We start from the raw sequence: 27,424 nt of genomic DNA on the forward strand, positions 1-27,424 counted from the left end.
CCTGATGACTGAGCCCTTGAGACAGGCAAGGGGGCAGCGGCCCTAGCCTCCTCCCTGGAGCAGAGGCAGCCCCTGCTCTGCCCTTCAGTGGATTAAGGACAGCAGCTGCCGGCAGGTTTTTGCGTCTTTATTTGAAATGAATGGTTGCTAGAGACACAAGATTAGCCTAACGCCCCGTTAGCACTACAACAAGACCGGTGACTGGCTCACTCTTGACATGGAAACAGAGGGCCCCGGGCCAGGTCCCAGAACAATATATACAGACTCAACAGACAGTGCCGAGTCCCGTTGACAGCTGATAAAAAAAATCAAAACAAAACACCAAGGGGAGGGAGCCAGAAGGGAACAGCAAAGCTGGGGCAAGGGCTGGGCGAGCAGAGAGACCCAGGCAGCCTCCACTCCCTTGTTGACCTGCGGCCCCCCTCCACTGCTCGCAAGTTCTGGCCTGGGGCGGCCCCGCAGAATTCTCAGTCTAATGCAGGCTTGGAGGAGACGGGCCCAGCAGCAATGAGTCCAGGCACAGAGGCTACCTCCTCCATCTGATAGTGTTAGGCTAGCAACGGGGGCACCATCCATTCTGCTACAGCTTGGGGGGCAGGGAGGGGTCCCTGCTCCTCAGCCCTGGCAGCGAGGATGCCCCTTGGCTCCCATGCCCGATGCAGAATTCAGACCTTCAACGGCCCCCAGTGGCTGCTGTGAGTGCACAATGCAGGGTGAAGCCACAGCTAATGCAGAGCTGGGGAAGGGAGATCCCAGGAGCCCCCTGGGCACTGACCTCTGTGCTGCTGAAGAGGAGAATGAGATGAGCCAGAGACAGCACAGCCAGGGCCCTCTGGGAACACAGCCCCCTCCAGCAGAGATGGGAATGATCCAGCCAATAGACTCAGCTTCTGGGAATGGCCCTGCTACCCCGGCTGGCACAACTCCTCCCAGGGCCCTGCGTGCTGCGCATGGCTCCCTTCCCCACTCCTGCTGCTTGGGCAGGGAGCTGACTGTAGGCTCAGGGCCTCCTGTGCGGGCTACTAGGCCCAGCCTGCCCCACTGCACTGAGCAGTCTCTTCCCCATGGCCCCACAGCCTGGTGTTCATGTTACACCAGGCAGGGAGAGACCGAGAACAGCCCTGGGGAGAGGGGACAGGCAGGGCTCACCGGCCCAGTGCCCTTTGGGGCTCCTGGCTGGGAGAGGGACTGGCTCTGGATCTCCACCCCTGGGAAGAAGGCGGGAGAAGGTGGGACACTGCCTCAGTCAGGCAGAGCACAGGAAGGGCCTGGGTGCCAGGGGGCTGATGTGGGAGGGGGACGGCAGGTTACTAGCATCAGGCAGGGATGTTCAGAGTCCTACACGCACTGAGCTGGACAGTGCTACCACTTCTGCAGGGCTGGGAGCGGCACTACGCCCCCATGCCATGCCACACTCACATGCCGCAACCCTGGCCAGGTAGGAGGAGCAGGGGAGATGCCTTCTCAGGCCAGAGCAGACCCAGCCCAGCGGGCTCTGGGTGCCACCTGCCCATGCTCCAGCCCTGGCCTGCGCTCAGTCCATGTCCTCCTCCAGGCTGCTGCCCCGGCTGTGCTCCTCGTAGATCTCCCGGACGGCCAGGATGCGATTCAGCATGCTCTCCAGCATGCTCCTGTCCATGGGGATGACCGAGTACCAGAGAGGCGACTCTGCAATGCACGACCGCTCTGGCTGCAGGTAGAAGACGTCGTTCCGGTTCCGCAGGCTCTCTGGACTGTGGCAAGAGGGGGGCAGAGTGAACCTCACCCTAGAGCCCAGAGAGCCCTGGCCTCCTCAGCCATCCTGAGCCCATAGGGTCCTTCCCTCCTGACCTGGAACCCAGCAAGCCCCGGTGCCTCCCCATTCACCCAGGAGAGGCCTAGAGCCCACTCGTCTGAGCGTCTGTAAAGGAGACACTAGCACCGCAGGGAAAGGCCCATGAGCTGGGCTTGGAGCTCCTCTCCCAAGGTGACCCAGGACAGTGTTCATGGCAGGCAGGAGTGGGGGGTCCCGAGGCACCTCAGCCACCTCCTCCTGCCAATCTGAGGGGAGGGAGGGATATGAGAGTGGCCAGACGGGGTGAGACCAAAGGTCCATCCAGCCCCGTGCCCTGTCTGCTGACAGTGGCCGACGCCAGGTGCCCCAGAGGGAGCGAACCTAACAGGTGATGATCTAGTGATCTCTCTCCTTCCATCCATCTCCACCCTCTGACAAACAGAGGCTAGGGACACCATTCCTTACCCATCCTGGCTAATAGCCATTAATGGACTTAACCTCCATGAATTTAACCAGTTCTCTCTTAAACCTCGTCGTAAGAATGCCCACTGAGGGTGGCGCGCACTGAGACGAGTTACTCAGCCCTAGAGCTGTGATCACAGCACTCCAGCAATGGCAGACACAGACAGGACTTGGGGATGTGAGAAACCAGCCCCTGGAGACACACACCCCATGTCTCCTGCTTCACTGGCAGGGCCCTGGCAGTCAGTGCTCTGCACAGCTCTTTGCAAAGGCAGCACATGTCGAGGGCAGCTGGGCTGCTCCACAACGTCCTTCCAGCCAGTCAAGGGGCCAGACTGGGCACACGGGGCTGCAGGAGTGCCGGGGATACCCCGGCAGATGGACGGTGGCTCCCTCTCCCTAGGAGACTCACCATTTGGAGAGATAGAATTCATAGAACTTGACCGGGCACCGGAGCGGGTTCATCCTGTTCTCCCGCTGCTCCAGGATCGGCAGCTCCTCCTCTCGCTTCCGCTTCCCAGAACTGCTGTCTGCAGAGAGAGGCCAAGTCAGAGCAGTGCACACACGGGGCAGGGGCGGGGAGACAGACACGTGCAGGCCCCTACCTCGCCCTTTTTTCTGCCGGACGGGGGCGTAGTAGCGGATGCTCACCACCTTGGTGGTGCCCCGGGCTGTAGTGCACTTGCGGGACTGGCGCACCACGTTGGTGAAGGACAGCTGCATGTGCTCCTCCGCAGTCTGCAGGCCGAAGAACTTGGTGTTGAAGAACATGAGGGTGTTGAGGAGGACAAAGGGGGAGTACACCCCCAGCTGCTTACACTCCCAGAGATGCTCCTCCTCCACACGGGAGAAGATCGTGTCTGCAAGCACACAGTGGAAGAAGCTGGGTCACACGCGTCTGTAATGCTGTGGGCTCCCCGGCAAGCTCTGGCCCGGCAGGGAGACTGGAGGGGATGTGGCTGCCGCCACCACCACCAGCCCAGCTTCAGCCACGTGTGTCAGGGGAACATCAACCAGGGCACTGGGGTCCTCCCCCGGATCTCTCTCCCTGCCTGGGGCAGAGGGAGCTTGGCTCAATGGTTCAGTGGAAGGACAACACCTGTTACAACAGAGCCCCTTGCCCTGTGGAGTAGCGAGAGGAGCCATGCTTGCTGACACCAGGCTGGGAGCTGTCCCACTATATCCTCCCCAGCCATGACCCAAACTAGGTTAACCCACCACAGCACAGCTGGTGCAAGCCAGCCCCGGACCATACCAAGGGGCCCCCGCCCCACAGCTCGGTACGGAGTGTCACGCACTGCTGCATGTGCTGGTACAGTCAGAGAGAAAGGGAGAGCAGCAGGCAGGACAGGAACAGGCAACTCCCATGCAAAAGCCAGGCAAACTGCTCCAGCCCAAGAGCTTCCCCTGGCAGGCAAGAGTCTGGGACAGTTAACTTGACTGCTCTCAGGGTGCATGGAGACAAGGGCACCCAGCCTGGGGCCCAGAATGGGAAAGCACAGCCCTTATGAAGGTGTCTAACTGGGGGCCGAGCGCCTTGGAATGGCTCTCTGTTACTGCTTGGACTATGCCAGGAAGCCAGGGAGATCAAAGACCTCTGGCCTGGGAGTTGGGAAGCAGACAAGGGTTCATAAGCCCCCGGATCTGACACAGTGCTACCCAAAGGCTGGGGCAGGGCCTTCCCCTGCTACGGAAAGCAGCAGCCTGGTCCCAAAGTGGCTGGATGGAGAGTCCCCTATTGTATCTGGACAGAGAATGTGGTTTCCATGGGCACCTGCTAGCCTGGATTCAACCCTCAGCCAGCCTGAGATGCTGAATCCCAACTGCCGACAACCCCTGGCCCAGCTCTGCTGTTGGGTCCTGGGGAGAGGTTACATGCAGCTCCAAGATGCAGCAGGGGCAGTGGCTTTCCCCCTCTAGGAATAAGGGTGGGCAGGCCTGGCTCTGTGCGCTCAGGAGGATTCAAGGATCCACTTGTCTCCTATGGCAAACTTCCCTCGGAAGCATCCCAAGGAGGGGAAGGGGCAAAGGTGGTCCCCGCTTGGCCAACTCCAGCCAGGCCTGAGAGCTTGACCGTAGTGGCCGCTAATAAAGGACACGTACTGTTTGGTAGGAGTGTGGGCTGCCAGCCACTCAGGGACTTGTTCAGCTCCTGCACGAAGGTCAGGTAGTAAAGGTCTGTGAAGATATTCACCATCCGGTTGTTCTCCAGCAGATACTAGAAGGGAGAGAACACATGGTCAGTGAAGGGAGACAGCAGTGTTGGGCACAGGATGAAATGGTTCTGTACTGTAAGTGTGCTGCAGACATGTATTTCACTTGGTGTGTGCCCAGCGTGCTGGAGCTGGAGAAGTTTCCCTAGCAGTACCCATAGGAGGCGGCACTCGGACCTCGTGCTCAAAGCCTTCCCCCCGGCTATCTAAGGTGGCCGGCGCCCTTCCCCGCCTCAGTTCCTTTGCACCGAATACCCAGAGACTGGACTCCATGAACAGCCCCCGATGCAGGTCAGGCAATGGACAGCGAGAGGAGGAAGATCCCGACCTGGACGCCAAGGAATCCGGGGCGTCAGGGGATCAAGGTGGCAGCTGCCCAGAGCGTGTGAGCAACCAGTCTGACTCACCCATAGCCCAGAATGGAGGGAATTGGGGCCGACGGTGGAAACAGAATCACCGGCACTGACTACACCTCCATCATTTCTGGTGCTGGAAGTGGTGTCAACCTCAAAACCAGCAGTGGTACCCAGGTGACTGACGGAGCCAAAGTGGAGAGTGATGAGTGCACGCTCACAACGGGATACCAAAGTTGTTCCTGGCACTGAGGAGATCCCTTGTGATGAGCCTGGTCCCAGCCCCACTTCCACTGACTGTGGAAGGGAAACATCGGTGTGTGGTGCTGACAGATCCACAGGTCCATCAATGACTATTAGCCAGATGGGCAGGGATGGTGTCCCGAGCCTCTGTTGGCCAGAAGCTGGGAATGAGCGACAGGGGATGGATCACTGGATGATTATCTGTACTGTTCATTTCCTCTGGGGCACCCGGCACTGGCCACTGTCGGAAGACAGGTGTGACATTGCACTCCATATGTTTTATGGAAATACATTATATACACACTTATAAACCTAACTGGAATATACCTTATGCAAAAGGTCTCGTCAGGTACCATTATAAAGCTTATAATCTACAGTGTTCATCCTATTTGTATGAATGTATCTGTCTTGTATCTGAAGCTAGAAATATGAAGTATTACTCTGAAGTCCTATTGTAACTATGCAAAGTGTGGGTCATTAATGGTGGTTTGGAATCTTGATAGCTCCCATTAACCAGGAATCTTGATAGCCATTGGTTGTAAATGGCTCTGTTGACTTGTAAGCCTTCCTGTGTTCCTGTGAGTCAGGCTGGGAAGAATGGAGGCTTGGGGTCTCACAGGACATGTGATCATGTCACCTGGTACTGGAATCCACCTTAAACCTGGTGCCTTTCCATTTAGAAGGAGGGGTGGGGACCCAGAGAGACAAAAGATTCCCACCTTGTGCCAAAGCCATAAAAGGGGGTGGAACAGAACAAAGGGGGCTGCAATCATAAGAAATCCCCCTGTTAGTTACCACCTGAGCTGGAACTAACAAGGACTGTACCAGGGGAAAGATTGGGCCCAGACTAGAAAAGAGTCTAGACTGTGAAAGAAGCTTATTGGAAAGAAGCTTATCTCTGAGGGTGAGATTTACCTGTATTCATTTTCTAAATGTATTAGGCTTAGACTTGCGTGTTTTTTATTTTGCTTGGTAACTCACGTTGTTCTGTCTGTTATCACTTGAAACCACTTAAATCCTACTTTTTATACTTAATAAAATCACTTTTGTTTATTAGTAAACCCAGAATAAGTGATTAATACCTGGGGGAGCGAACAGTTGTGCATTTCTCTCTATCAGTGTTATAGAGAGTGGACAATTTATTAATTTACCCTATATAAGCTTTATACAGAGTAAAACAGATTTATTTCGGGTTTGGATCCCATTGGGAGCTTGGTGTCGGGGTGCTGGAAATAGGTGACTTGCTGAGCAGCTTTTGGTTAAAGTCTGCAGCGTTGGAGGCATGGACCAGCCCCTGGGTCTGTGTTGCAGAAGGCTAGCGTGTCTGGCTCAACAAGGCAGGGTTCTGGAGTCCCAAGCTGGCAGTGGAAAATGGGCTCAGAGGTAATTCCGTCCCAAGGGGGTCTCTGTGACCAAATCCGTCACAATAGAATACTGGGCTAGATGGACCTTTGGTCTGACCAAGTATGGCTGTTCTTCTGTTCGGTTCAGCAGCCTGCCCAGTCAATGGGCTATAAACGATGCAGCCCTGGCAAAGTCCTGGACCAAGGAAGAAGTCGGGACGCAAAAGCAGAGGTCCACTGCCGCTTGCTACAGAAACAGCCAGTGCTGGCATCACCCTTGTCGGTACCAGACTCAATGGATGCCAGGGGGCCAGAACTGGAGACAACAGTACAGGGTCTCTGACCTCCCTGTGCAGTACCGGGGAGTGGTTGAGGGAAACTGCTCCAATGCATCGTTTCGGTCCACACTCCTTCTGGAAGAAGCAGACGAGTACCCACACAACCTGAAGCAGCCATGACCAGTCCTATGAGACCTCTTGCTTGGCATACTCAGCAGGGAGAGACTCCTCCATCTCTTCAGGGAGGTACCAGCTCCAGACTGTGAAACAGCAGCACTCTCAGAACCGGAGGGCGACTTCCGATCCCATGTAGGCCTTGGGGCCGAAACAGGTCACATGCCTGTTCAAGCAGGCGCTGCTTCAGACCAAGATCTCTCGCTACCTGAGTCCGTTTGGTGAATGATTTGTAAACCGAACACCACTCCTTGCTGTAGCCTTTGTCTGAGCACAGCAAGCTCTGCACGTGGGGACTGTTGCTGGGATCACTCCCGCACACGGCGGAGAGTGTTTAATCCCTAGTGATGCTGTCACCAGGGAAATACTGGAACTAAGACTAACAGACGCCAGACTAAGGGCACTAGTTAACTAGACCCAGCTGGAGAAAGGCACTAAGACGTTGTGAGGTTAGAAGCCACACAGCGCTCTGGCTCCGGCCAGGAAGAAGGAACGGAGGGGGTAGAGGCAGCGCTGGCCTGCAATAGCCAGGGAGGGACTATCAGCATGAGGCGCGAGCTCCGCCTTCTCCAGGTACTGCTAAGCTAAATTCTCCAGCTCCGGTGTGCTGGGCGCGCACACACCTCTGCGGAATAAATGGATGCATCTGACTGACCAAGGAAGACTGCTGCAGAGACTCTATCACAGGGTGTCATGTTGCCTCTGTATAAATCCATGGTATGCCCACACCTTGAACACTGCGAGCAGGTGTCGTCACCCCATCTCACAAAGGATACACTGGACATGGAAAAGGTTCAGAAAAGGGCAATGAAAATTATTAGGGGTTTGGAACAGCTTCCGTATGAGACGAGATTAATAAGACTGGGACTTTTCAGCTTGGAAAAGAGATGACTAAGGGGAGATATGACAGAGGTCTATAAAATCATGACTGGTGTGGAAAAAGTAAATAAGGAAGTGTTATTTACTCCTTCTCATAACACGCAAACTAGGGGTCACCAAATTAAATTAATAGGCAGCAGGTTTAAAACAAACAAAATGAAGTATCTTTTCACACAACGCACAGTCAATCTGTGGAACTCCTTGCCAGAGAATGTTGTGAAGGCCAAGGCTATAACAGGGTTCAAAAAAGAATTAGATAAGTTCATGGAGGATAGGCCCATCATTGGCTATTACCCAGGATGGACAGGGATGGTGTCCCTCGCCTCTGTTTGCCAGAAGCTGGGAATGGGCAACAGGGGATGGATCCCTTGATGATGACCTGTTCTGTTCACTCCCTCTGGGGCACCTGGCATTGGCCACTGTCAGAGACAGGATACAGGGCTAGATGGACCTTTGTTCTGACCCAGCCTGGCCATTCCTAGTACCGGTCAGATCACACATTGCAGAATTAGAGGGAGTTCAGAGAAAGGTGAGGAGAGTTAGAGGCCTTGAAAAAAAAAACAGCTGAAGAGACAGCCCCCAGTGTGATCCTCACACAGCTAGAACACAAAGAACTGATAGTTACTAGGGGTCATGGGGGGAGCAGGCCAGGGGAGCCCCGCACCCTTGGCTACAGGTTTGGGTGGGGAGGTTGTGAGGCCCAGGAGAGAGCCTACTGGTACTAGGGTGAGGGGGGTGTGGAAGGCCTGCCCACGCTCTCCCATTGCCTGGCATCAGGATGCAGAACACAAGGCCAGGGGAGCCCCCCTACCTGCTGGATGCCGAGGCAGAGGTAATAGATGCTGTCTGGCTCATAGCGCTCGCCATTGGGCCGTGTTATCTCCTTGACGAACTGGGCAAGACCATAGTTGAGCTCGGCAGCGGTGCAGGCCAGGATATCCTCTTTGATGCGCATGGGCTTAGCTGCAGAGACAGAAGCAGATCAACCTCAGGCAAGAGCTCTCGTGGGGGTGGAATGCTCAGTGCTGACAAGGGAGCCTGGCTGCTGGCGTCGGGGACAGGTCCCTGGGGCTCGCTGGACTCAGGCGCTTCTTGGACAGGCTTCCCAGGCCCACTGGGCTCTGCAGCCTGATGCTGCAACCCCTCCCAGCAATCCCTGGGGCAGAGGTAGCACTTACGCCCAAAGCGCAGCTCCTCTCCCTTGCTGGACTCCCCGCCGGCATACTTTGTCTGCACCCAGCACTTCCAGGCATTCACCCCATACGAATAATTCAGTCCTGTGCAGCTGGGCTGGCTGCTCATGGAGTCCCGGGAGCAGCTTTCGGAGAGCACGAGACGCTTCTGACCCTGCGGAGAAGTGCACCGTAAGGCTGGGAATGCCAGAGCATACGTAGTGCAAAGGCAGGTGTTACTGACAGTCCCAAAGGATCCCAGAATGCCCACAGACTCAGAAACATAGGACTGGAAGGCTTCTCCTGAACGCCCACAACAGTAATGGTTAGGGCAATCAGCTGTGAGACCAGGCTCAGATGCCTTATTAGCACGTTTGGCATGCAGGAACAACCCATCCTCACAGCGTGCTACAACAGACCAGTGCCGGCACTGCTGGGGCAAAGGACCAAAACCTGCTAGCAATGAGGGCAGACCGGGGGCAGCCACGGAGCTATCCCCAAAAGGAGACGGGCAACCATCAGACCAGCCCTCTCCCGCGCAACAGGAGCTGCAATACTGGCACTAATTCAGAAGGTTAACAGAGGCTGTGAACTCCCACAGCAAAACCAATAAAGCCTAGAAGCTCTGAGGGCCAAAGTTCTCTGGGTCAGGGAAGTCAGAGATATGCTCAGCTGAGCATTTGATCTTCATGTGACATTCCCAAGGTTTGTTTAGCAGTCTGTGTTCAGACCACAGCTACAGACAGCCCTATACCCTCTAACAGGCTGACTGTTGTGTTCAGTTGAACTCAGGACCCCTCTACACTTAGAGCAGAGTAGCCTGGCTCCTTCAGAAGGAAAATCTCCAGCAAGACGGCACCTAGCAGGACACAGAATCACTGGACTGGAAGGCACTGCAAGAGGTCATCTAGTCCAGTTCCCTGCACTCAAGGCAGGACTAAGTATTATCTAGACCATCCCTGACAGGTGTTTGTCCAATCTGCTCTTAAAAATCTCCAATGATGGAGATTCCACAAAGATTCCTCCCTAGGCAATTTATTCCAGTGCTTAACTACCCTGACAGTTAGGAATTTTTTCCTAATGTCCAACCTAAACCGCCCTCCCTGCAATTTAAGCCCATTACTTCTTGTCCTATCCTCAGAGGTTAAGAACAATAATTTTTCCTCCCTCCTCTTTGTAACAACCTTTTATGTACTTGAAAACTGTTATCATGTCCCCTCTCAGTCTTCTCTTTTCCAGACTAAATAAACTCAGTTTTTCCAATCTTCCCTCAAAGGTCATGTTTTCTAGGCCTTTAATCGTTTTTGTTGCTCTTCTCTGGACTTTCTCCAATTTTTCCACATCCTTCCTGAAATGTGGTGCTCAGAACTGGACACAGGCCTAATCAGCGCGGAGTAGACTGGAAGAATTACTTCTTGTGTCTTGCTTACAACAGTCCTGCGAATACATCCCAGAATGATGTTTGCTTTTTTTGCAACAGCATTACACTATTGACTCATATTTAGCTTATGGTCCACTATGACCCCCAGATCCCTTTCCGCAGTACTCCTTCCTAGGCAGTCATTTCCCATTTTGTATGTGTGCAACTGATTGTTCCTTCCTAAATGGAGTACTTTGCATTTGTCCTTACTGAATTTCATCCTATTTACTTCAGACCATTTCTCCAGTTTGTCCAGATCATTTTGAATTTTAATCCTATCCTCCAAACCACTTGCAAGCCCTCCAAGCTTAGTATCATCTGCAAACTTTGTAAGTGTACTCTCTATGCCATTATCTAAATCATTGATGAAGATATTGAACAGAGCCAGAACTGATCCCTGCGGGATCCCACTCGTTATGCCTTTCCAGCATGACTGTGAACCACTGATAACTACTCTCTGGGAACGGTTTTCCAAACAGTTTTGCACCCACCTTATAGTAGCTCCATCTAGGTTGCATCCAAGGAGAGAACCTGGCATCTGGGCTGCAGCCCACTCAGTGGCAAAACTCCCTCCCACAGTCCACCTCCTGCCCCCCACACTGCCCAAACTGAGACCAGAACCCCACAGCGTTCAGCAGGCAATGCCCACCAGCTGCCCTGGGCCACTGCAGCCCCGCACACGCACATGCAGCACTCACCTTCCGAATGGTGCGAGGGAGGTCTGGATCTGTGGATACATCATCTGGCCCCACCAGGCCACAGTCAAAGAGGAAATCCACACTGGGGTTAATGTCCAGAGGGTCTGACGGGAAACAAGGCAGCACAGAAGGGTCCAAAGGTGTGGGATTTCGCCAGCCACGCCATCCCCCCAAAGGGACAGAGCCAGCCGGGCCAATGTGGGCATTACCCAGGGATCCCCCCAGGGAGATCTCCTAGCCCCAGCCAATGGCAGGCAGCAGCACTGACAGCACCAAGCCATAGTGCATAGTAACGCTGGGCCTCTGAAAGAATTCAGCAAACCAACCCTTTGAGGGGGGTTCCCCAAAGGCACCTCTCGAGCCCCTCTTGTGCCATGGTCCCAAATCCTCTCCCTCTTCCAATGCTGCGGCCAGGCCGCTGCCCTGCTGGGTACAGGGCTTGTAGGCACGCTCCCTCAGTCCCACAGTACTTGGCTCATTGGAGTCTCCCACTCCTTGACAGTGAGGGGCCCTGCTAAGTACTCCAGGGATCGCTGACCTGCACCTGCCTAGCCAATGAGCCAGCCCCCTGTGGAGTTGCCTGCTCTATTTCCTGCCCACACTTCTGGCCTCAGCACACTGGATCAGTCTGCTGTTTATTCAGCCAGATCCCTGGAGCAGATTTAGCAAAGGACAGACCTAACCCATTCCCTGATGGATGCCTCGCCGTGCTCAGAGGTCACTTGGCACTAGCCTTCGGCAAAGCCCTATTTAGGGGACACTGTCACAATCCAGAGCAGCCAAGCTCACTTTGAGACACACCAGAGCTGAGCCAGGATTCTCCAAGGGATCTGGCACAGCCATACCCCGCTTCGTCCTGGACTCACCTTTCTGCAGGTTTTGCTGCTAAACTGATCTGTGTCTCCCTGATATTACTCCTTATGCCATGCAGTGTGGGCCTCCCACTCCCTGCCCTTTATAGGCTGCACATAGTGAACCTGACTTGCCAGGGCCCAGGGTCACTGCTGAACCTAACTGGCTTCCCTGCAATTGTACAGAGAGACTTCAGCATGTTCACTGCCCTCTTGGTCTCTCCTGATGCTCATGTTGGAGGGACCAGCTCCACCGCTCAAACATATCCGCCCCTTCTGCCTCCAGCTGCCACTGGCCCTGTGTGCCCAGCTGGCCATTTGTTTCTTTGAAAGGGACAGTTCCTCTGTAAATGCTGCCTGTGCAGCAGGGTCCCTAGGGCAGTCTGAATGCATCCCTGTGCCCCACGAAGCCTGCTCTTACTTTTGGGGAAGTCGGCCTCCAGGTCCTGGCCAGGTTCATCCAAGACATTTGCCATCTTGACAGCCATGGCTAACACATCATCTCTCGCTGGCCCAAACAGGTCGCAGTCCTCCAGGAGACCCTCTGCGCTCTGGTTACTCACCAGGTCTGAGGACACAAGAGCAGCTCAGGATACTCACGCTCCAAATTAGCCTCCCCCACCCCCTCCAACTGGAAACAGACATAATGGGTCAAATGACACTTGCAGAATTAAATAGACTCTCATAGGCTGAGGCTCTGTGCTAAAGTTCAGCTGACCTCCCTAAAAGCCACGCTGCAGAGCCTTCTCCAGTGCTCGGAGCGGCCCCAGGGCCTCTCCCGGAGACCAAGTCAGAGGCTGCAAAATAGGACTCAAGAACGCAGCTCTCAGGTGACTGCTTGGGAAATGCTTACTCCGTGTGCAGTGCTACACACCCATAGCCCATGAGGGACAGTGACCTGCACTCCTGCCAGGAACTCCATTTTAAAATAAATCATTTGGAAATGAACCCAGGGTGGTTAAGGTACATGTGTAGTACTCCCATCCCCACCAGACAGGGCTGCAAGCACAGTTCTGTGCCAGAAACACAGCTCTTCAGCTGCCTTTTCAGTGGCATCCATCTTAGTGGTGGTGCTCCCCACAGTTAGCAACCACCTCCCACCCCTCAGGCTGTGCAGAAGCTGGAGCATGGACAGAAGGGCTGTCTTTTGTAGCAACTGAGCCCAGGCCAGGTCCTGAGAGGGGCTCCAGCACAGGGAATGGCGATGAAACCTACCACACAGGTCTGAGGATGCCTTGTCCAGCTCCTCAGCCTCTGCGATCATCTCGGCCATGGCCAGGATGTCAGCCTCCAGGGGATTGGAAGGGATCTTCACCTTCAGCTCCTCAATGGTCTCCACTATCTTATCCGTGCTCTCCAGCGTTGTGGGCAGGAACATTGGCACAGGCACCTATCAGTTAGCAGGACACCAGGCAGAGGTCAGAGCCAAACACGACCTCCGCTTTGGGGCCTGCACCTGACAGCAAACTGGCTCTGCCAAGTGCACCCAAAGCCAGGAGAGAGGAAGGAAGGGGGGCTCAGAGAGGCCCTTGCAGAAGAGGAGAGTCAGGGGAAGGGGAGCTCGAGCAGATGGGTGTGTTGCTTACCGGGACAGGCATGGAGAAAGGCACGGGTACTTTCTGGCAGTACATATGCATAGGCACAGGCACGAAGATCGGGACAGGGATCGGCAAGACAATCACCTGTGGCTTCCAGTCTGCCTCTGGCACAGAACAAAGGGCATGTCAGCGCCTTCTGCTGGCTCGGATGGGGACCAGTCTCTCCCTTGCATGCCCCCTTGGATCTATTCCTTGTAGCACCCCTGGCTGGCTGTAAATCTCACTCTCTTCCCTATGCGGACACCCATTGCAGCGCTACTTGGTCCTGCATGCACACCCGGACATGAGCTCCCTTAACTCAGAGGCAAATCCTGTGTGATGGGCTATTGCTGCAAACCCTCCTCTCCTAGAGAACCGATGGCCAGGGACACGTCTTACAGTGCTAATGGCATTTAGATGGCTGACTCCCCCAAGAAGGGACTGCCACGAGCACATCAATGGCTCGCCCGGACAGACCTCTTCGGCAGTCTGCCTGGAGCCCGTTGGCAGGCTGGCTGGGATGCTGCTGCCGCCCAGAGCCTGTGCATAGTCAGCTTGCCCCCCGGCCCCCAAATGAGACTGGCTCTCTGGAGTGACATGCAAGAACTGCCAGAGTTGAAAATCCCACTTGGCCCTAAGGAGAAGGCACAGTCCCCTCATGCCTACTGTTGGGATGCATGCAGCACCAGCAGGGGCTAAGCAGTGGGGATTGCTGGGGAAGTGGCCAGTTAGCAAGCAAAAGGTACAGAATTTCCTGGCTTTCTAAAGGAAGGGGTGAGGAGCTTGCAGGGGCCGGTGGCACAGGTGCTCTTCGAGGAGTAAGCTAGAATGTGGACTGGGCCAACTTGCTCCGCACTCAGCAGAGGCAGACCACCTCTCTTTGGCTGGCACCTACTGGTGAGTTGGTTCCCCTCCCCTCCAGGCTTTCTGCACAGGAGTTACAGCCACTCCCACTCCCCTCTCAATTTGGTGCTGGGCGTTCAGTGAGTTTACACACACTCAGGAGCTTGTCCCAGTGGTCCCTGCTGCCCCAGGAAGACACAGCATATGCTCTTACCTGTCTGACATCCCTTGGACTTCACCTCTATCTTGCAGGACACACCCCGGTTCTGCATCAATGGTTTGCACATAGCAGCCTTGTTCTTCCGAGGCGTGGCTGGAACTGGTGGCGGTGGGGGGGCTGGGGACATCTGGGCTGAGGAGGCCTTTGCAGACACCTATCAAGATCCAGAAAGGGGCAAGTCTGTGTCCTGTGCTAGCGAACACCCCTTTCCCCCAACAACCCACATGGCAAAGGCCCAGTCCTCATGGCCAGTACCCTTCTCCCTGAAGCTGCTGCTGGTGGTGCCTCCCGCTGCCCCCATCTCAGGCAGTACCTGCAGACCCCCAGGTGCCCACCCCAGCCCCATTCACTGCTCTCAAGCCAAACACCAAGCAGGTGCTTGTACCTATGAACACACCCCATGCCAGGGAGCCAAGCCCTGAATGGGATGCACTGCCCAGGGGTGCAGACGTGGCCAAAGCAGCAGCAAGCTCAGAGCTGGTGACCGACGAGCCCCAATCAGCAGGGAGTGTAGCACCCATTAATCCCACCCTAGGCAGCAGGGAAGGAATTTGGTCTTTTCAGGGTCCCAGGCTTTTGCGAGTGAAATGAACAGCCATGGGCCAGGGGGGGAAACAGGGTGAGGGCATGCATCAGGCGACACTGGGAACCATTCAATAGCTTTACACTGATGTGCCTTCCCATGGCATCTGTCTGCTCTTAGGGCCAGTCACCCATTGCCACTTGTCCATGCAGCCATACTGCCCTCTCCACAGGCTGGTTCCCAGCAGCACACCTCAGGCTCCTCTGCCCACGCACAGAGATGCTGCCCCAGCCTCAGATGGGGCCAGTGCCACCCCGGAAACACTGGCCAGGTCCTAGAATTTGTTACCAACTCAGGAAGTCCCCGCTTGGGGCAAGGGCAGCCCAAGGGCCTCACCATATTAGTCTCTGCTTTCTGTGGGGAAGAGCCAGGAGGTTTGGGCTCTGGAGTCTGACCTGCAAGGGAAAGAGAAGAACCATGAGCACGCGCTGCATTCTTGCTTGCCTGTGCTCTCAGGCTGGCGGATCCCTGGACATGGCAGCAGCAACCGGCCAGAAGGGCAGGGACTAACATGCTCTCTTCTCACCAACCCAGGGCCAGTCCTGGACCGTACTTGCCAATGTTTCTAACCTGATGAGGTCACAAGATATTGGACCTTAAAAATCACATCATCGTCTCCATTGTTATCTTGCTCTTCCCAGCACTCCATCCCAGCTGTCATTTCTGGCCTGGCACCTACCCAACCCCGTCACAGTGGGTGGGCAGCAGATTCCAGACTTTTTATTCCACTGACCTGCTGCATGGCCTTAGCTGAACCACTTCCCCTCCCTGTTCCTCAGTCTCCCCTCTGTAAACCAGGGTATCCCCTTTGCAAAGTGCTTTGGGATCCTCAGGAGGAAGGTGGCAGAAAAGGACAAAATGATTAACAATACTGCCGAAATCTGCCCCACCGTGTCCCCCAGGAGCGAGGATGGCATAGCCAAGTGCACACTGGAGAGAGATGACCTGACTCAGGGATCCTGTAAGGCAGAGGTAATAGCAGGTCAGGACATCAGCCAGCCAGCTACTAACCATAGAGACGAATGGTCTCTCCAAGCTCCTCTCAGGAGTAGTTGTCAGCTCCTTCACCCGGGTCTGCCAGTGTGTCCAGAATTACCCAGCAGGCATTAGACCGTGAGCGCCGGTGAGCAGGGACTGCTGTACACGGTACTGACGAAGCCGGAGCAGCAATGCCATGCTCAGCTCTCCGTGCAGGCTTCAGCAGAGCCTCAACACGCTAAGGAGCGGGAGTCACAGCGGCACCTGTCCCCCACAGTGCACTCCTCCCTGAGGAGAGCAAGGAGCTGCCAATGGCCCAGCCCTGTCAGGCAACAGAAGGGCTCAAGGGACCAGCCCTTCTTGGGTGCTTGACCCACACAGATCTTTTCTCTCTTTAGGAAATACAGAGTGCTGCTGGGGAAATCTGAGCACAGCCCACTTGATGATTCCAGCTCGGGAGCGGGGGGTCCAGCAAGTCCTGCCCCAAAAATCCTGCCACGGGGCTGGCAAGGGTCCCCAGCTGCAGAATCTGCAGGTCTCTCGGGGGACCTTCCACCTCTCAGCAGACAGGCAGCCAGCCCAGACAGAACGGAGCCCACAACGTGCCTGCCTCCAAGAAACCATGGCTGTCAGCAGGGAAGGCCAGGGCTCTGGGGCATGAGCTAGGCTGGGTGAGAGGCATCTCTGCAGCGGAGCAATCAGAAGCCTACAGCAGCACCCCACCTGACCAAGGAGAAAGGACTCTCTGCATGTGGGGCTGGGAGCCTAGAAGGTCCCTCACAGAGCCCCACAAGATAACTGACCAATCCCCCATCTTCTGGGTCAGGTGCCCCTCTGAAGCACACTGGCTGGTTCTTGGGTTCCTCCTGCTATCACGTCAGGAGCTCTCAAAGGCCCCATTTGGGAAGACTGACATTCTGCGTAGGAATGTCTGGCTGGCCTGAGAAGGAGGAAGTGCAGTAGGGCCTGTTGGAGAGCCAATCCTTCCCAGTGAGAGATTGTCGACAGCTCTGGGACCCAGGTCTCCCCAACACCAGCCTGAGGCTCTGGTGCTCACACACAGAGACCTAGTCTGAAGAAGGGCAGTTGCAACCTGCAAATCGCTAAGCAGTTCCCAGGGCACCATCTTTCCAGAAGCAGCCACAGGGTCGCAGGGACAACAAGCTCCAGAAAGCCATGAAGCACAAGAGCCTGAAAAGTGAACAGCCAGTGGCTGTGCCTGGGATGGATCAGGAATCAGGACTGTACAAGGCTCCAGGTCTGAGCCAGGCTGGTTTCTGGTTTCTTACCACTCGTGGCCCTCCAGAGTTCTTCATCCCTTTGACCCTGCGGCCGCGTCTAGAGAGATGGCGCCATCTCCACAGCGCTGGGGAAGAGGGTGTTGGTCCCAACATGCTCCTTTGTGCTGTCACCTGAACCAGCTGGCAGAAACGCCTTTCCTGGTTTAGCGTGATTGGAGCTGAACTTGTACCGGGCCAACCAGAATACACATCCCTGCAAGAGGAGCTCTTTCCTGCTGTCTCTCTGTGCTTTGGCAAGTCACTCTGAACCCATCAGTTCTGGGACAGGAATATCCCCCTCCAAACCTAGGATCCCCGGGGGAATCCTGCTGCAGACCTGAACTCCATGGGCTGTTGATTGGAATCTAGTTAGTTACTACACACAGTTGGCTTCTGACCTACCCATTTCCTAAGACCTAGCACCTGCCCAGCTCAAGTTGGGGATCAGGGGTGGCACGCAGCAGTAAGATCCTTCAAGCCTTTCACTTCCCATGTATGTACTGCTCTGCGCTGAGAAAACATCCTTGTAAAGTCCCAGTCTCCCTTCAGGAGGCTTCTTGGGCTCACATACAAATGGCCCTGCCATCAAAGGTGGGCAGCACTGGTTGCATTTCAGATGAGCCACCTATTTATCACTTTTGAAGGGGATAAAGAAGATCAGCTACACTGGTTGATGGGCTGGCTGATTATAGAGGGGAACTCTTACAGATCCCAGCAGTCTGCACTGCAGAAGCAATGGCCATGGAGTGTGAAACAGGTTCTTCCCTAGGACCCAGAGGGGGCGAATGGCTTGCTTGCCCAGGCAGCTCTTGTGTGGGTGCTCCAGAGGGCAGTCTTAGAGGCTCCCTCCAGAGTACACACCACCTCAAGGGCAAGGAAGGAGGTGGTGGGTTGCAGTGCCTTCAGCTGTGGAGGAGTCCATGTTACCATCAATGGACAGTGCAGCTATCAGCTTCCCCTGCGGCTAGGCGAGATCAGAGCATGGCAGAGACAATGCTGCTGAACTGGGAAATGGCAAGTGTAACACTCGCCCTCTGTCGGGGGAGCCTGACATCTTGCCTGGCTGGATCCTCAGCTCCCAGATGTCTCAATACCAGGAGGGGTCAACAGTGCTTTATCCAGATTTCTACAAGTTCCTGGCCCCTGGGGCCGCCAGGGTGGGTGATTCCAGCATGCAGGCCCTCCTTTCCCACTCCGATGTGCGGGGCCTTGCCCTTGCTCCTGGTCTTTGCTGCTCCAACATACTTTAGGTGGGGTGACCTATAGACAGCGCTCAGGGACTTCACTGGCTACAGAAAAGGCTGCCACTTATTGAGTGCTGCTTCTCACCAGGAGTACATGGAACAGCTCTGCTGTTAGCTGCTCTGCCATCCATCCGGTTTATGGTGCTAGTCCATTCCTGTCCCCTTCTCCTGGCAACAGAGCCTGAAGACTGGGGGCAGAGCCCTGGTCTCTGGAGTGTATTCCCCTCACCTTGGTACAGGTGAGCCAGGGATTTTCTCAGTGAGGAATATTTGCTCTTCGAAGAGTGTAGGGCTTGTGGGAGCAGGCTCAGGGTTTGGCAAAAGTCAGAGCTGTTGATGCTGGGTCCGTCTGAAGTTCAAGTCATTTGATCTCCCAGTATTGCAAAAGCACCACATGTCCTGGGCAGTGTACAAGCCTAAACCAAATCAACTGAGTAACACAGGAGGAGGTCCTGGTCCCAAGAAGAGCCACGCAGAGCAAGGCTACATCTGTGTCCCCAGGACAGGGTTAGCTGTGTCCCCTCACGGTACCAATTGGCACCTGCCATCCAGGGAGATCCCAAGGCACTTTGCAATGTCCTACCGCTGATTTACACAAGTTAACTACAGGAAACGGGGCAACAGGCAGAGAGAATTCAGCCTCCAACTGGAACTGGTGGAACACAGCACAGAATTGTCCAGGACACTGGGGTTAGCAACCCCAGCACTCCCCACAACTGCCTGGGATTGCGGACAAGCAGTAAGACTTCCATGTCATGTCTCATTAAAAGAGCAGGACAGCACCCTCTACTGTCCTGCTCCGTTACTGGCTCACTTCTGACTGAGGGAAGAGCCCACCTACAGCATCACCAGCACCACTTCCTGCAGCACCCTGGGTGTTCCTTGAAGGCCTCCCATCCAAGCACTGACCTGGCCCAATCCTGCTTAGTTTATGAGATCTGAGGAGTCACAGCTCAGAGGTGGTGCGGGGCTGCAGGTGGATTATCAAGTCAAACCATGCTGTCCCCTAACCCTGTAAATCAAGCTCCCAGCTGGCAACTTGAGGCTGGAGTCGCCCGTTAAATCCCTGAGCATCCTCGCTAAGAGTGAGAGCTACAGGCAGCCTGCTGGCACCGGCTCCGCCCATCTGGGCCCTGTGTGTCACAGAACCACAGACATTAGAGATGGAGAAGCCCCCATAGGTCCCACTCAGTCCATCCCCACAGGGGCCAGTGCAGGATTGTTCCCTAGTGTCTCGTCCGGTCCCAGCACTGGAGCTTCCAGTTCTCCCTGTCTCTCGGGCTAAGCTCTGCTGGGCTCTCTCCCTCCTTCCTACTCACTGTTCAGCAGGCTCTCGGGCCCCTTCTGCGTGTCCAGGTTGGGCTGGTTCTGTTGATTGTAAAACCTCAGCAGACACTGCTGGTTGCAGAAGTGTTTGATTTGCCCCCGCCAGTGGATGGTTTCCAGCAGCTTCCCTTGACGTTTGCAGGCATGGCACCGAGCTGCCTAAAGCCCCGAGTGGTAGGAGACACAAACAACCAAGTAACTAACCACACCCACTCTGCGTGTGGAGAAAGAGGAACACTTGGCAAGATGCTGTGAGCTTCCCCACAGAAGTGCCCTGTCAGAAGCAGCCGTGCAAGCTTCTCCACACCACTGCCAGCTGGGGACTCCAGCAGTACGAACTTCCTCAGAGCAGTGCTCTGGCAAGATGGGCTAATGAGTTTCCCCGCAGCAGTGTCCCATCGTTGCCAGCTGGGCACTCCAGCAACGGGAGCTCCCCACAGCAGGGCCAGCTGGACACTCCAGCAACGGGAGCTCCCCACAGCAGGGCCAGCTGGGCACTCCAGCAACGGGAGCTCCCCACAGCAGGGCCCAGTTCTCTGGATCAGTGCCCACACCAGCAATTCAGCACAAGGCTGCCAGTGCCGATACTGACCTTGAAGTACCATAGCAAGTATTTGCTCTTGCAGTCTTCACTACAGAAGTCCCAGGTGCTGCCCTCCAGCTGCTCGGTGACCGCCCGCTGGCAGGTCTGGGAACAGTAGGTGCAGGTGATGCAGCACAGACCCAGGTTCTTGGTAAAATCCTGTTTGTAAAGAAGCACACACCCTGCGGAGAAACAATAGGAGTGAAACCTTCCCAGGATGCACTGGGGGACTCCCTGTCCTGAACAAGACCAGAAGCCAGGTGTGTGGAGACACAACAGAGCACAAAGTTGTTGGGAACAATCCTGCACTGGCCCCGGGGCTGGGACAACATGGGACCTCCGGGGATTTGCCATCTCTCACCTCTTTGCTCCTAGGAAGAGCGTAACTCCAAACAAACGCCTCCAGCCTCCTGTGTGCAGGAACTTGCCAGGCAGGACAAGGTCAGGCCAGGCCAGCCCAGGTGTAGGAGTGCAGATGTGTGATGACAGGAGGTGCAGAGCTGCCACCTGCTGTCTCTCACAACCCTCAGACAGAGAAAAGCAATGAGACAGCCCTCCCCAAGCTGACACTGGATGGCAAGGCCTCTTCCCAGGTGCTGGCAGCCAGGACTCCACCCCTGAATCAGCCTCCCTGCATTACAAGGCAAGGCCTTTGCCCTGGCACAACAGACTTCCCTCCATTCCACTACAAGGTCTCTCCTTTCCCCAAGCCATGGGGCCGGCAGCAGGCGCCTCCCTCTCCCATGCTCTCTCCATATACCTTCACTGCAGAAGTTCTTCTCCACCCCAGAGAAGCGGATCTTCTCATGCAGCAGCTTCTCCTGCTTGCAGTGCTCACACTGGGACACTACCCCACGCAGCCGCTTGAAGTCCTCACAGCAGTCCTTGCAGCAGAACTGGTACACTTTGTCCTGCCAAAGAGACCGCTGCCTGAGTCAGCCAGCCTGGCCGGACAAGCCTAGGCTGGCTAGGAAAGCAGGAGTGGAATCATAGTGCTGGGTAGACAGAGTCACAACGTCCCCAGTGTAGGAACTGGGGCAAGGGGAACTTGCCCCAAACCCAGCCCAGCCTCTGCTCTGACCACCAGGAGAGCGTCTTCCACAGTCACCCCTACAGGGCTATGGCTGCCAGCTAACCTGGCCGAGAGGAGGCTGACCTGGGCTCTGCAACTCCTGCCCCCTCTTCAGAGCAGGGAAAGGAACCCGAGGAGGCTCTGCAACCGCTCTGGTTTGGGCCTCAGCCCCATGTACCCAGGGGCCAAGGCCCAGCTGTCTCTTCTCACCTGCCAGTCCAGAATCTCTGGCTTCCCGCTGAAGAGATTGTGACAATAATGACAGTTCAGGTGGATCCCCCCTTCGGGGCTGGTGCGCTGCAGGGAGAAAGGGAGAAAGTTAAGGGAGAAAGGACACGTAGGGGGCAGATGTACCAACCGTGCCCACCAGCTGGAGCATTCCTGCCCAGCCCCACCACACTCACTGGCCAACGTATCCCCACGCACCTCTGCCTGACAGCACATTCTAAGGTCACTGAGCTTAAGACCGGAAGGTGACCATTACAGCATCTGACCTCCTGATGGTGACAAGCCATTACATTCCACCCAGTTCCCCTTGTATTGAGCCCTAGAACATGGGGTTATGTTGAAAGCAGATCTTCCAGAAAGGCATCCAGCCCTCATGTGCAGGCCTCAAGAGACGGAGAATCCACCACTTCATGGGGAGTTTGTGCCAATGGCTGGTCACCCTCCCTGAAACATTGGTGCTTTATTTCTTATCTGAATGTGTCTAGCTTTGGCTGCCAGCCACTGGTTCTCACTCTGCCTTTCTCTGCTAAATTAAAGAGCCCCAGAGTGCACTGTATTTTCTCCCCAAGAAGGCATTCAGACACTGTGATCAACTCAACTCTCAAGAGTCTTTCTGACGAGCTAAACACATTGGCCTCTAAGTCTCTCCCTAGCATACATTTTCTCCAGCCCTCAAATCCTTGTTCTGGCTCTGTTCTGTGCCCTCTCCAGTGTTTCAACACTTTTTAAGGTGTGGACACCAGAGCTGGATGCAGTCCAGGATCAGCCTCACCAACGTCTTATTCAGAGGTGATGTCCCCTCCCAGCTCCCCACTCACTATGTCCATTTACACAGCTAAGGGTCATGTTAACCCTTTGCCAGAACATCGCGCTGGGAGCTCCCACTCAGCTGCTTGTCTGCTATCACCCCTAAACCCTTCAGAGTCCCTGCTTTCCAGGATACAGCCCCCTCCCCAGCCCTTGGCATTTTTTGTTCCTAGATGCATGAACTTGCATTTGGCTTTATTAAAACACGTTGTTTAAATAGGCCCAACTTACCAATCAAACCACATCGCTCTGTATGCCTGCCTGTCCTCAACATCATTTACCACTGCCAAGCTTTGTGTCATCCACAAAGCTAATCAGCAATATTTTATATTTCCTTCTGGATCATTGATGAAAATGGTGAACACTGGGCCTAGAAGGCCAGTCCCTGTGGGACCCCACTAGAAACATCCCCATTCAGTAATTCCCTGTTGACAGTTGCTTTTTGAGATCTGTCCATTAGCCATTCTTAATCCATTTCATGTGTGCTTACAACTACAATACCCACCTGCGGAAGTGAAGAAACAGACTGACAGAGCCAGAAGAGTACCCAGAAGTTACCTACTACAGGACAGGCCCAACAAAGGAAACAACAGAATGCCACTAGCCATCACCTACAGCCCCCAACTAAAACCTCTCCAACGCATCATCAAGGATCTACAACCTATCCTGAAGGACGACCCATCACTCTCACAGATCTTGGGAGACAGGCCAGTCCTTGCTTACAGACAGCCCCCCAACCTGAACCAAATACTCACCAGCAACCACATACCACACAACAGAACCACTAACCCAGGAACCTATCCTTGCAACAAAGCCCGTTGCCAACTGTGTCCACATATCTATTCAGGGGACACCATCATAGGGCCTAATCACATCAGCCACACTATCAGAGGCTCGTTCACCTGCACATCTACCAATGTGATTTATGCCATCATGTGCCAGCAATGCCCCTCTGCCATGTACATTGGTCAAACTGGACAGTCTCTACGTAAAAGAATAAATGGACACAAATCAGATGTCAAGAATTATAACATTCAAAAACCAGTCGGAGAACACTTCAATATCTCTGGTCACTCGATCAGAGACCTAAAAGTGGCAATTCTTCAATAAAAAAACTTCAAAAACAGACTCCAACAAGAGACTGCTGAATTGGAATTAATTTGCAAACTGGACACCATTACATTAGGCTTGAATGTGGATGTGTCATTACACAAAGTAAAAGTATTTCCGCATGTTTCTTTTCCACCCCCTACTGTTCCTCACACGTTCTTGTCAACTGCTGGAAATGGCCCACCTTGATTATCTCTACAAAAGGTTTTGGTTTGTTTTTTTTTTCCTCTCCTGCTGGTAATAGCTCACCTTACCTGATCACTCTCTTTACAGTGTGTAGGTAACACCCATTGTTTCATGTTCTCTGTGTATATAAATCTCCCCACTGTATTTTCCACTGCATGCATCCGATGAAGTGAACTGTAGCTCACGAAAGCTTATGCTCAAATAAATTTGTTAGTCTCTAAGGTGCCACAAGTCCTCCTTTTCTTTTTGCGGATACAGACTAACACGGCTGCTACTCTGAAATCTGACTGATATCAGAGAGTGGTAATTTTTTTAATCAACACGTTGCGTGTCACTATGACAAACCCCTTACTAAAGTCTAACTGTATTACATCTACACAGTTCTCTTTCATCAGCCAAACCAGTTTTGTTTGACAAGACCTATTTCCCAAAAACCATGATGACTGGCATGACTTACATTCCCATCTTTTAACTCTTTATTGATTGATTCCTGTATTTGCTTTTCCATTACTTTGCCAGGGATTGATGGCAGGCTAACTAGCCTATAGTTACTCAGATCATCCTGCTTGTCCTTTTTGAACCATCGCATGACATTAGCTCTCTTCCAAGTCTTCTGGAATTTCCTCAGTATTCCAAGATTCACTAAAAATGCATGTCAGTGGGCCAGAGATCTCCAACTCTCTTAGGACTCTTGGTCCATATTATCTGGGGCTGCTGTTTCCTGGGACTCCTACAGGGAGGGCACACTGGAAAGTCCCAGCTGGGGCATAGGAGTTGCAGGGACTGTGCTTGCAAGTAACCCTGGTGCTGGCCCCACCCTCTGCTCTTAGGCTGGGTGCAAGATGTGGCTGGTTGTAATTTACTCCTATGCCCCAGCTGGGACTCTCCAGTGTACCCTCCCTGCTGGAGTCCCAGGAAGCAGCAGCCTCTGCTGGGAGAGGAGAGGGACCCCTCCCTGACAGGAAGCATGTTTCAATACCTGGAATTTGGTCCAGCAGCTGGGGCTGCAGAACTGGTACACAACCCGGTCAGTCTTGTTGTAATAGCAGGGCTCAGACAGGCTCTTTCTGCAGAAGCTGCAGGGCCTAGCGGGACCTAGCAAGACAGAGACAGTGATGGCAGCAGCATGGAAGCTGGGACTGGAGGGAGAGAATGGGCTGCACGTTCCTATCCCATTCTCTCCAGGTCTGTTATAGTGGACCTGGTACTCAGACACCCTGGTGCAACAAACCCAGGAGAACGGGGATGCTGGGCTTTGCCAGGGCAGAAATGCTGCCTCAGGGGACAGGGAGGTCGCAGCATCACTCCAGCTTGGTGCCCAGCCTGGTCTTACCTAGGGCAATGTCGGAGATCCCCGAACGTGTGACACCTCTCTTTCTGCGAGCTCCCCCTAAGCCTCACTCCGACAGCTCAGAGGTCAGCGACACAGGGCCCTTTGGGGCTGATGTTCTCTTACCAGTCAGACCCGACTGCTTCACTTTGTGAGAGGTGGTGCAGCAGATGGAGCAGAACAGGCCCATTTTGCCACTCCGATCCACGTTGGGCAGCATGTCGAAGTTCTTACACAGCGTTTTGCACCACATGCAGGGGTACACGCGCGTATTCTTCTGCAAGCATAAAGCAGAGCGCAGCTACTGGAGAGCTCAGACCTCTGCTTTCCTCCATCCCATGTCCTGGCTGGTCCCTAGCCCATCCTCACCCCATCTTACCAACTCTCCCTCCTCCGATCCCCTTCAATGGCCCCACAAGGCAGTTCTCCTACAGCAGGCTGACATGAACACACAACATGGACAACAAGCTTGCACTCTCTTCCGCCCTTGGGTCACAGGCCCTGGCAGCTGTTGGCAATGCCCAAGAGCAGGCCACGCTCCCCTCTACCATCTGAAAACCCACCTAGATCTCAGGCTAGCCTGGGGCACACAGACACTTTGTAGGGACCCCATGGCTGGATGCAAGAGAGGCCACTCAGTGGGGGCATTGTCTAGTTCACTGAATCCTGCACAGCACAGCAGGATAGAACCAGCTCTGGGCTTTCTGGCCACCGCAAGGACCCAGCTCTGTGCCTTTGACAATCAGCCTCGCTAGGAAAGTGACCAGGAGCGCCAGCCCACCTGCCACAGCGCCAGGCCGACTGATCCAGCAAGCCCACTGGCCACAGCGCCAGGCCTAGGGAGCTGCAGCCCCAGAAGCAGGAGCAAGCTCAGTGCACCTCCACTACTGTGCTTTGAAGAGAGCCTTTGGATCTCTTTTCTTAAGAAGCTTCCTGAGCGCTGGAGGAGCTGAGAGGGAGACTGCTGGGTGTTGCTGTTACTGTAGAGGGAGTGCCCTGCACTGAGCCAGGGGAAGGCTGGTAAAAGCCTCGGGAAAGGGAGATGGGTGCCCCCGGAGCCCCTCCCCATCTCCAGGAACCCGCTCACCTTCTTGTAGCTATTGAGGCAGGTGGAATTGCAGAAGCGTTTCTGCTGCCCCTCGTGGAAGAGGTACTCTAGTGGCAGCCCCTTGTTGTAGATGTAGAGGCCGCAGTTATCGCAGCAGTTGGTTTTCAGCCCCTTGGTGGCTCGGAATTTGGTGAAGCAGGCATCACTGCAGAGCCGGTGCACCACGTTCCCATTGCTGACCTCGTGCTGGACCTGCACACACACCGGCACCAGGTATTCCCTCAGAGGCAAGCACAGGCCCACCCGGCCATTCTGCAGGGGTCTGGCCCTCGAGCCGGCCTGTGTCTCTGGGCAGGAAGGGCCATTACTCTAGCAAACCCGTGCAAGCTGGCTCCCACCCCAGCAGGACAATGGAATGAGTGGCACGGAAAGCTGCAAGGGGCAGCATGGGCAGAGAGAGCAGAAGCTGCACCTCTGGGGCTGACGGGTGGAAAACGATGGACAAGGAGGAATCCGAAAACAAGCCCAAATCTGCACATGGGCCACAGCCTGAGCCCATAGGAGTCCCTGAAAGGTTCCCCAGGCCGACCCAGATACTGATAGGCTCAACCAACCGCTATAACTGCACGAGGCAGCTCACAAGCACCCGGAAAGGTGTGGGCAGTTGCATTAACTCCAGCTCCGGCAGATGGCTTCAAAGCTTCTTGGGCCAAACACTGGAGAGACCAGGGCTCTGCTTACCTCCCCAGGCTTGTGACAGACACTGCAGCGGCTGGTGTCCGAGGCCTCTGCAGGCTGAGGGGCTGGTCTCTGCTGCTGCGCCTCGTAGAGGGAGAGGCACACAGAGGTGCAGAACTCATGGAAAGAGCCACCTGAGCCGATCTGGGCCACAACAGAGTCCTTGGTGTTCCAGATCTCTCTGTGGGGCAGGAAGGGACTGGTTAGCGCAAGGGACACCCTCACTCCAGGACAAAGAGGGAGGGTGGGCCGTATTGCAAGGGGCTCCAGGACAGGGGGAGGTGAGGGGGAGCAGAAAGTGCAGATAGAGGGAGTGGAGTCCTGTGGTGGGGAAAGACAGGGTATCGGGGGGGAGGCCAGGAGTGTGAAGGAGGGCGAGGGAGCCGGATGGGGTAACATGGGGGGAGAGCA

General features: G+C 54.8%; 1 protein-coding gene across 2 annotated transcripts in view; it reads right to left on the reverse strand.

Annotated features, from left to right (window-relative positions):
* Positions 1 to 112: 112 nt before the first annotated feature.
* ZMYM3 (zinc finger MYM-type containing 3) overlaps positions 113 to 27,424 on the reverse strand; it is a 52,901-nt gene continuing 25,589 nt past the window's right edge. For both annotated transcript variants that reach the window (XM_077826339.1, XM_077826340.1), the window contains exons 6-25: positions 27,017 to 27,194; positions 26,315 to 26,527; positions 25,354 to 25,504; positions 24,877 to 24,992; positions 21,777 to 21,863; positions 21,255 to 21,405; positions 20,504 to 20,676; positions 19,905 to 20,070; positions 15,420 to 15,478; positions 14,495 to 14,654; positions 13,447 to 13,562; positions 13,076 to 13,250; positions 12,282 to 12,428; positions 11,010 to 11,113; positions 8,898 to 9,066; positions 8,531 to 8,682; positions 4,340 to 4,454; positions 2,842 to 3,096; positions 2,649 to 2,766; positions 113 to 1,733 (exon numbers count right to left, since the gene is read on the reverse strand). In XM_077826339.1, coding sequence (XP_077682465.1) covers positions 1,535 to 1,733; positions 2,649 to 2,766; positions 2,842 to 3,096; positions 4,340 to 4,454; positions 8,531 to 8,682; positions 8,898 to 9,066; positions 11,010 to 11,113; positions 12,282 to 12,428; positions 13,076 to 13,250; positions 13,447 to 13,562; positions 14,495 to 14,654; positions 15,420 to 15,478; positions 19,905 to 20,070; positions 20,504 to 20,676; positions 21,255 to 21,405; positions 21,777 to 21,863; positions 24,877 to 24,992; positions 25,354 to 25,504; positions 26,315 to 26,527; positions 27,017 to 27,194 — 3,004 coding nt within the window. In that variant the 3' untranslated portion in view covers positions 113 to 1,534. The remainder of the gene's footprint in view (positions 1,734 to 2,648; positions 2,767 to 2,841; positions 3,097 to 4,339; positions 4,455 to 8,530; positions 8,683 to 8,897; positions 9,067 to 11,009; positions 11,114 to 12,281; positions 12,429 to 13,075; positions 13,251 to 13,446; positions 13,563 to 14,494; positions 14,655 to 15,419; positions 15,479 to 19,904; positions 20,071 to 20,503; positions 20,677 to 21,254; positions 21,406 to 21,776; positions 21,864 to 24,876; positions 24,993 to 25,353; positions 25,505 to 26,314; positions 26,528 to 27,016; positions 27,195 to 27,424) is intronic.

Source organism: Eretmochelys imbricata, chromosome 9 (genome assembly GCF_965152235.1).
Source record: "Eretmochelys imbricata isolate rEreImb1 chromosome 9, rEreImb1.hap1, whole genome shotgun sequence".
Classification (NCBI taxonomy): Eukaryota; Metazoa; Chordata; order Testudines; family Cheloniidae; genus Eretmochelys; species Eretmochelys imbricata.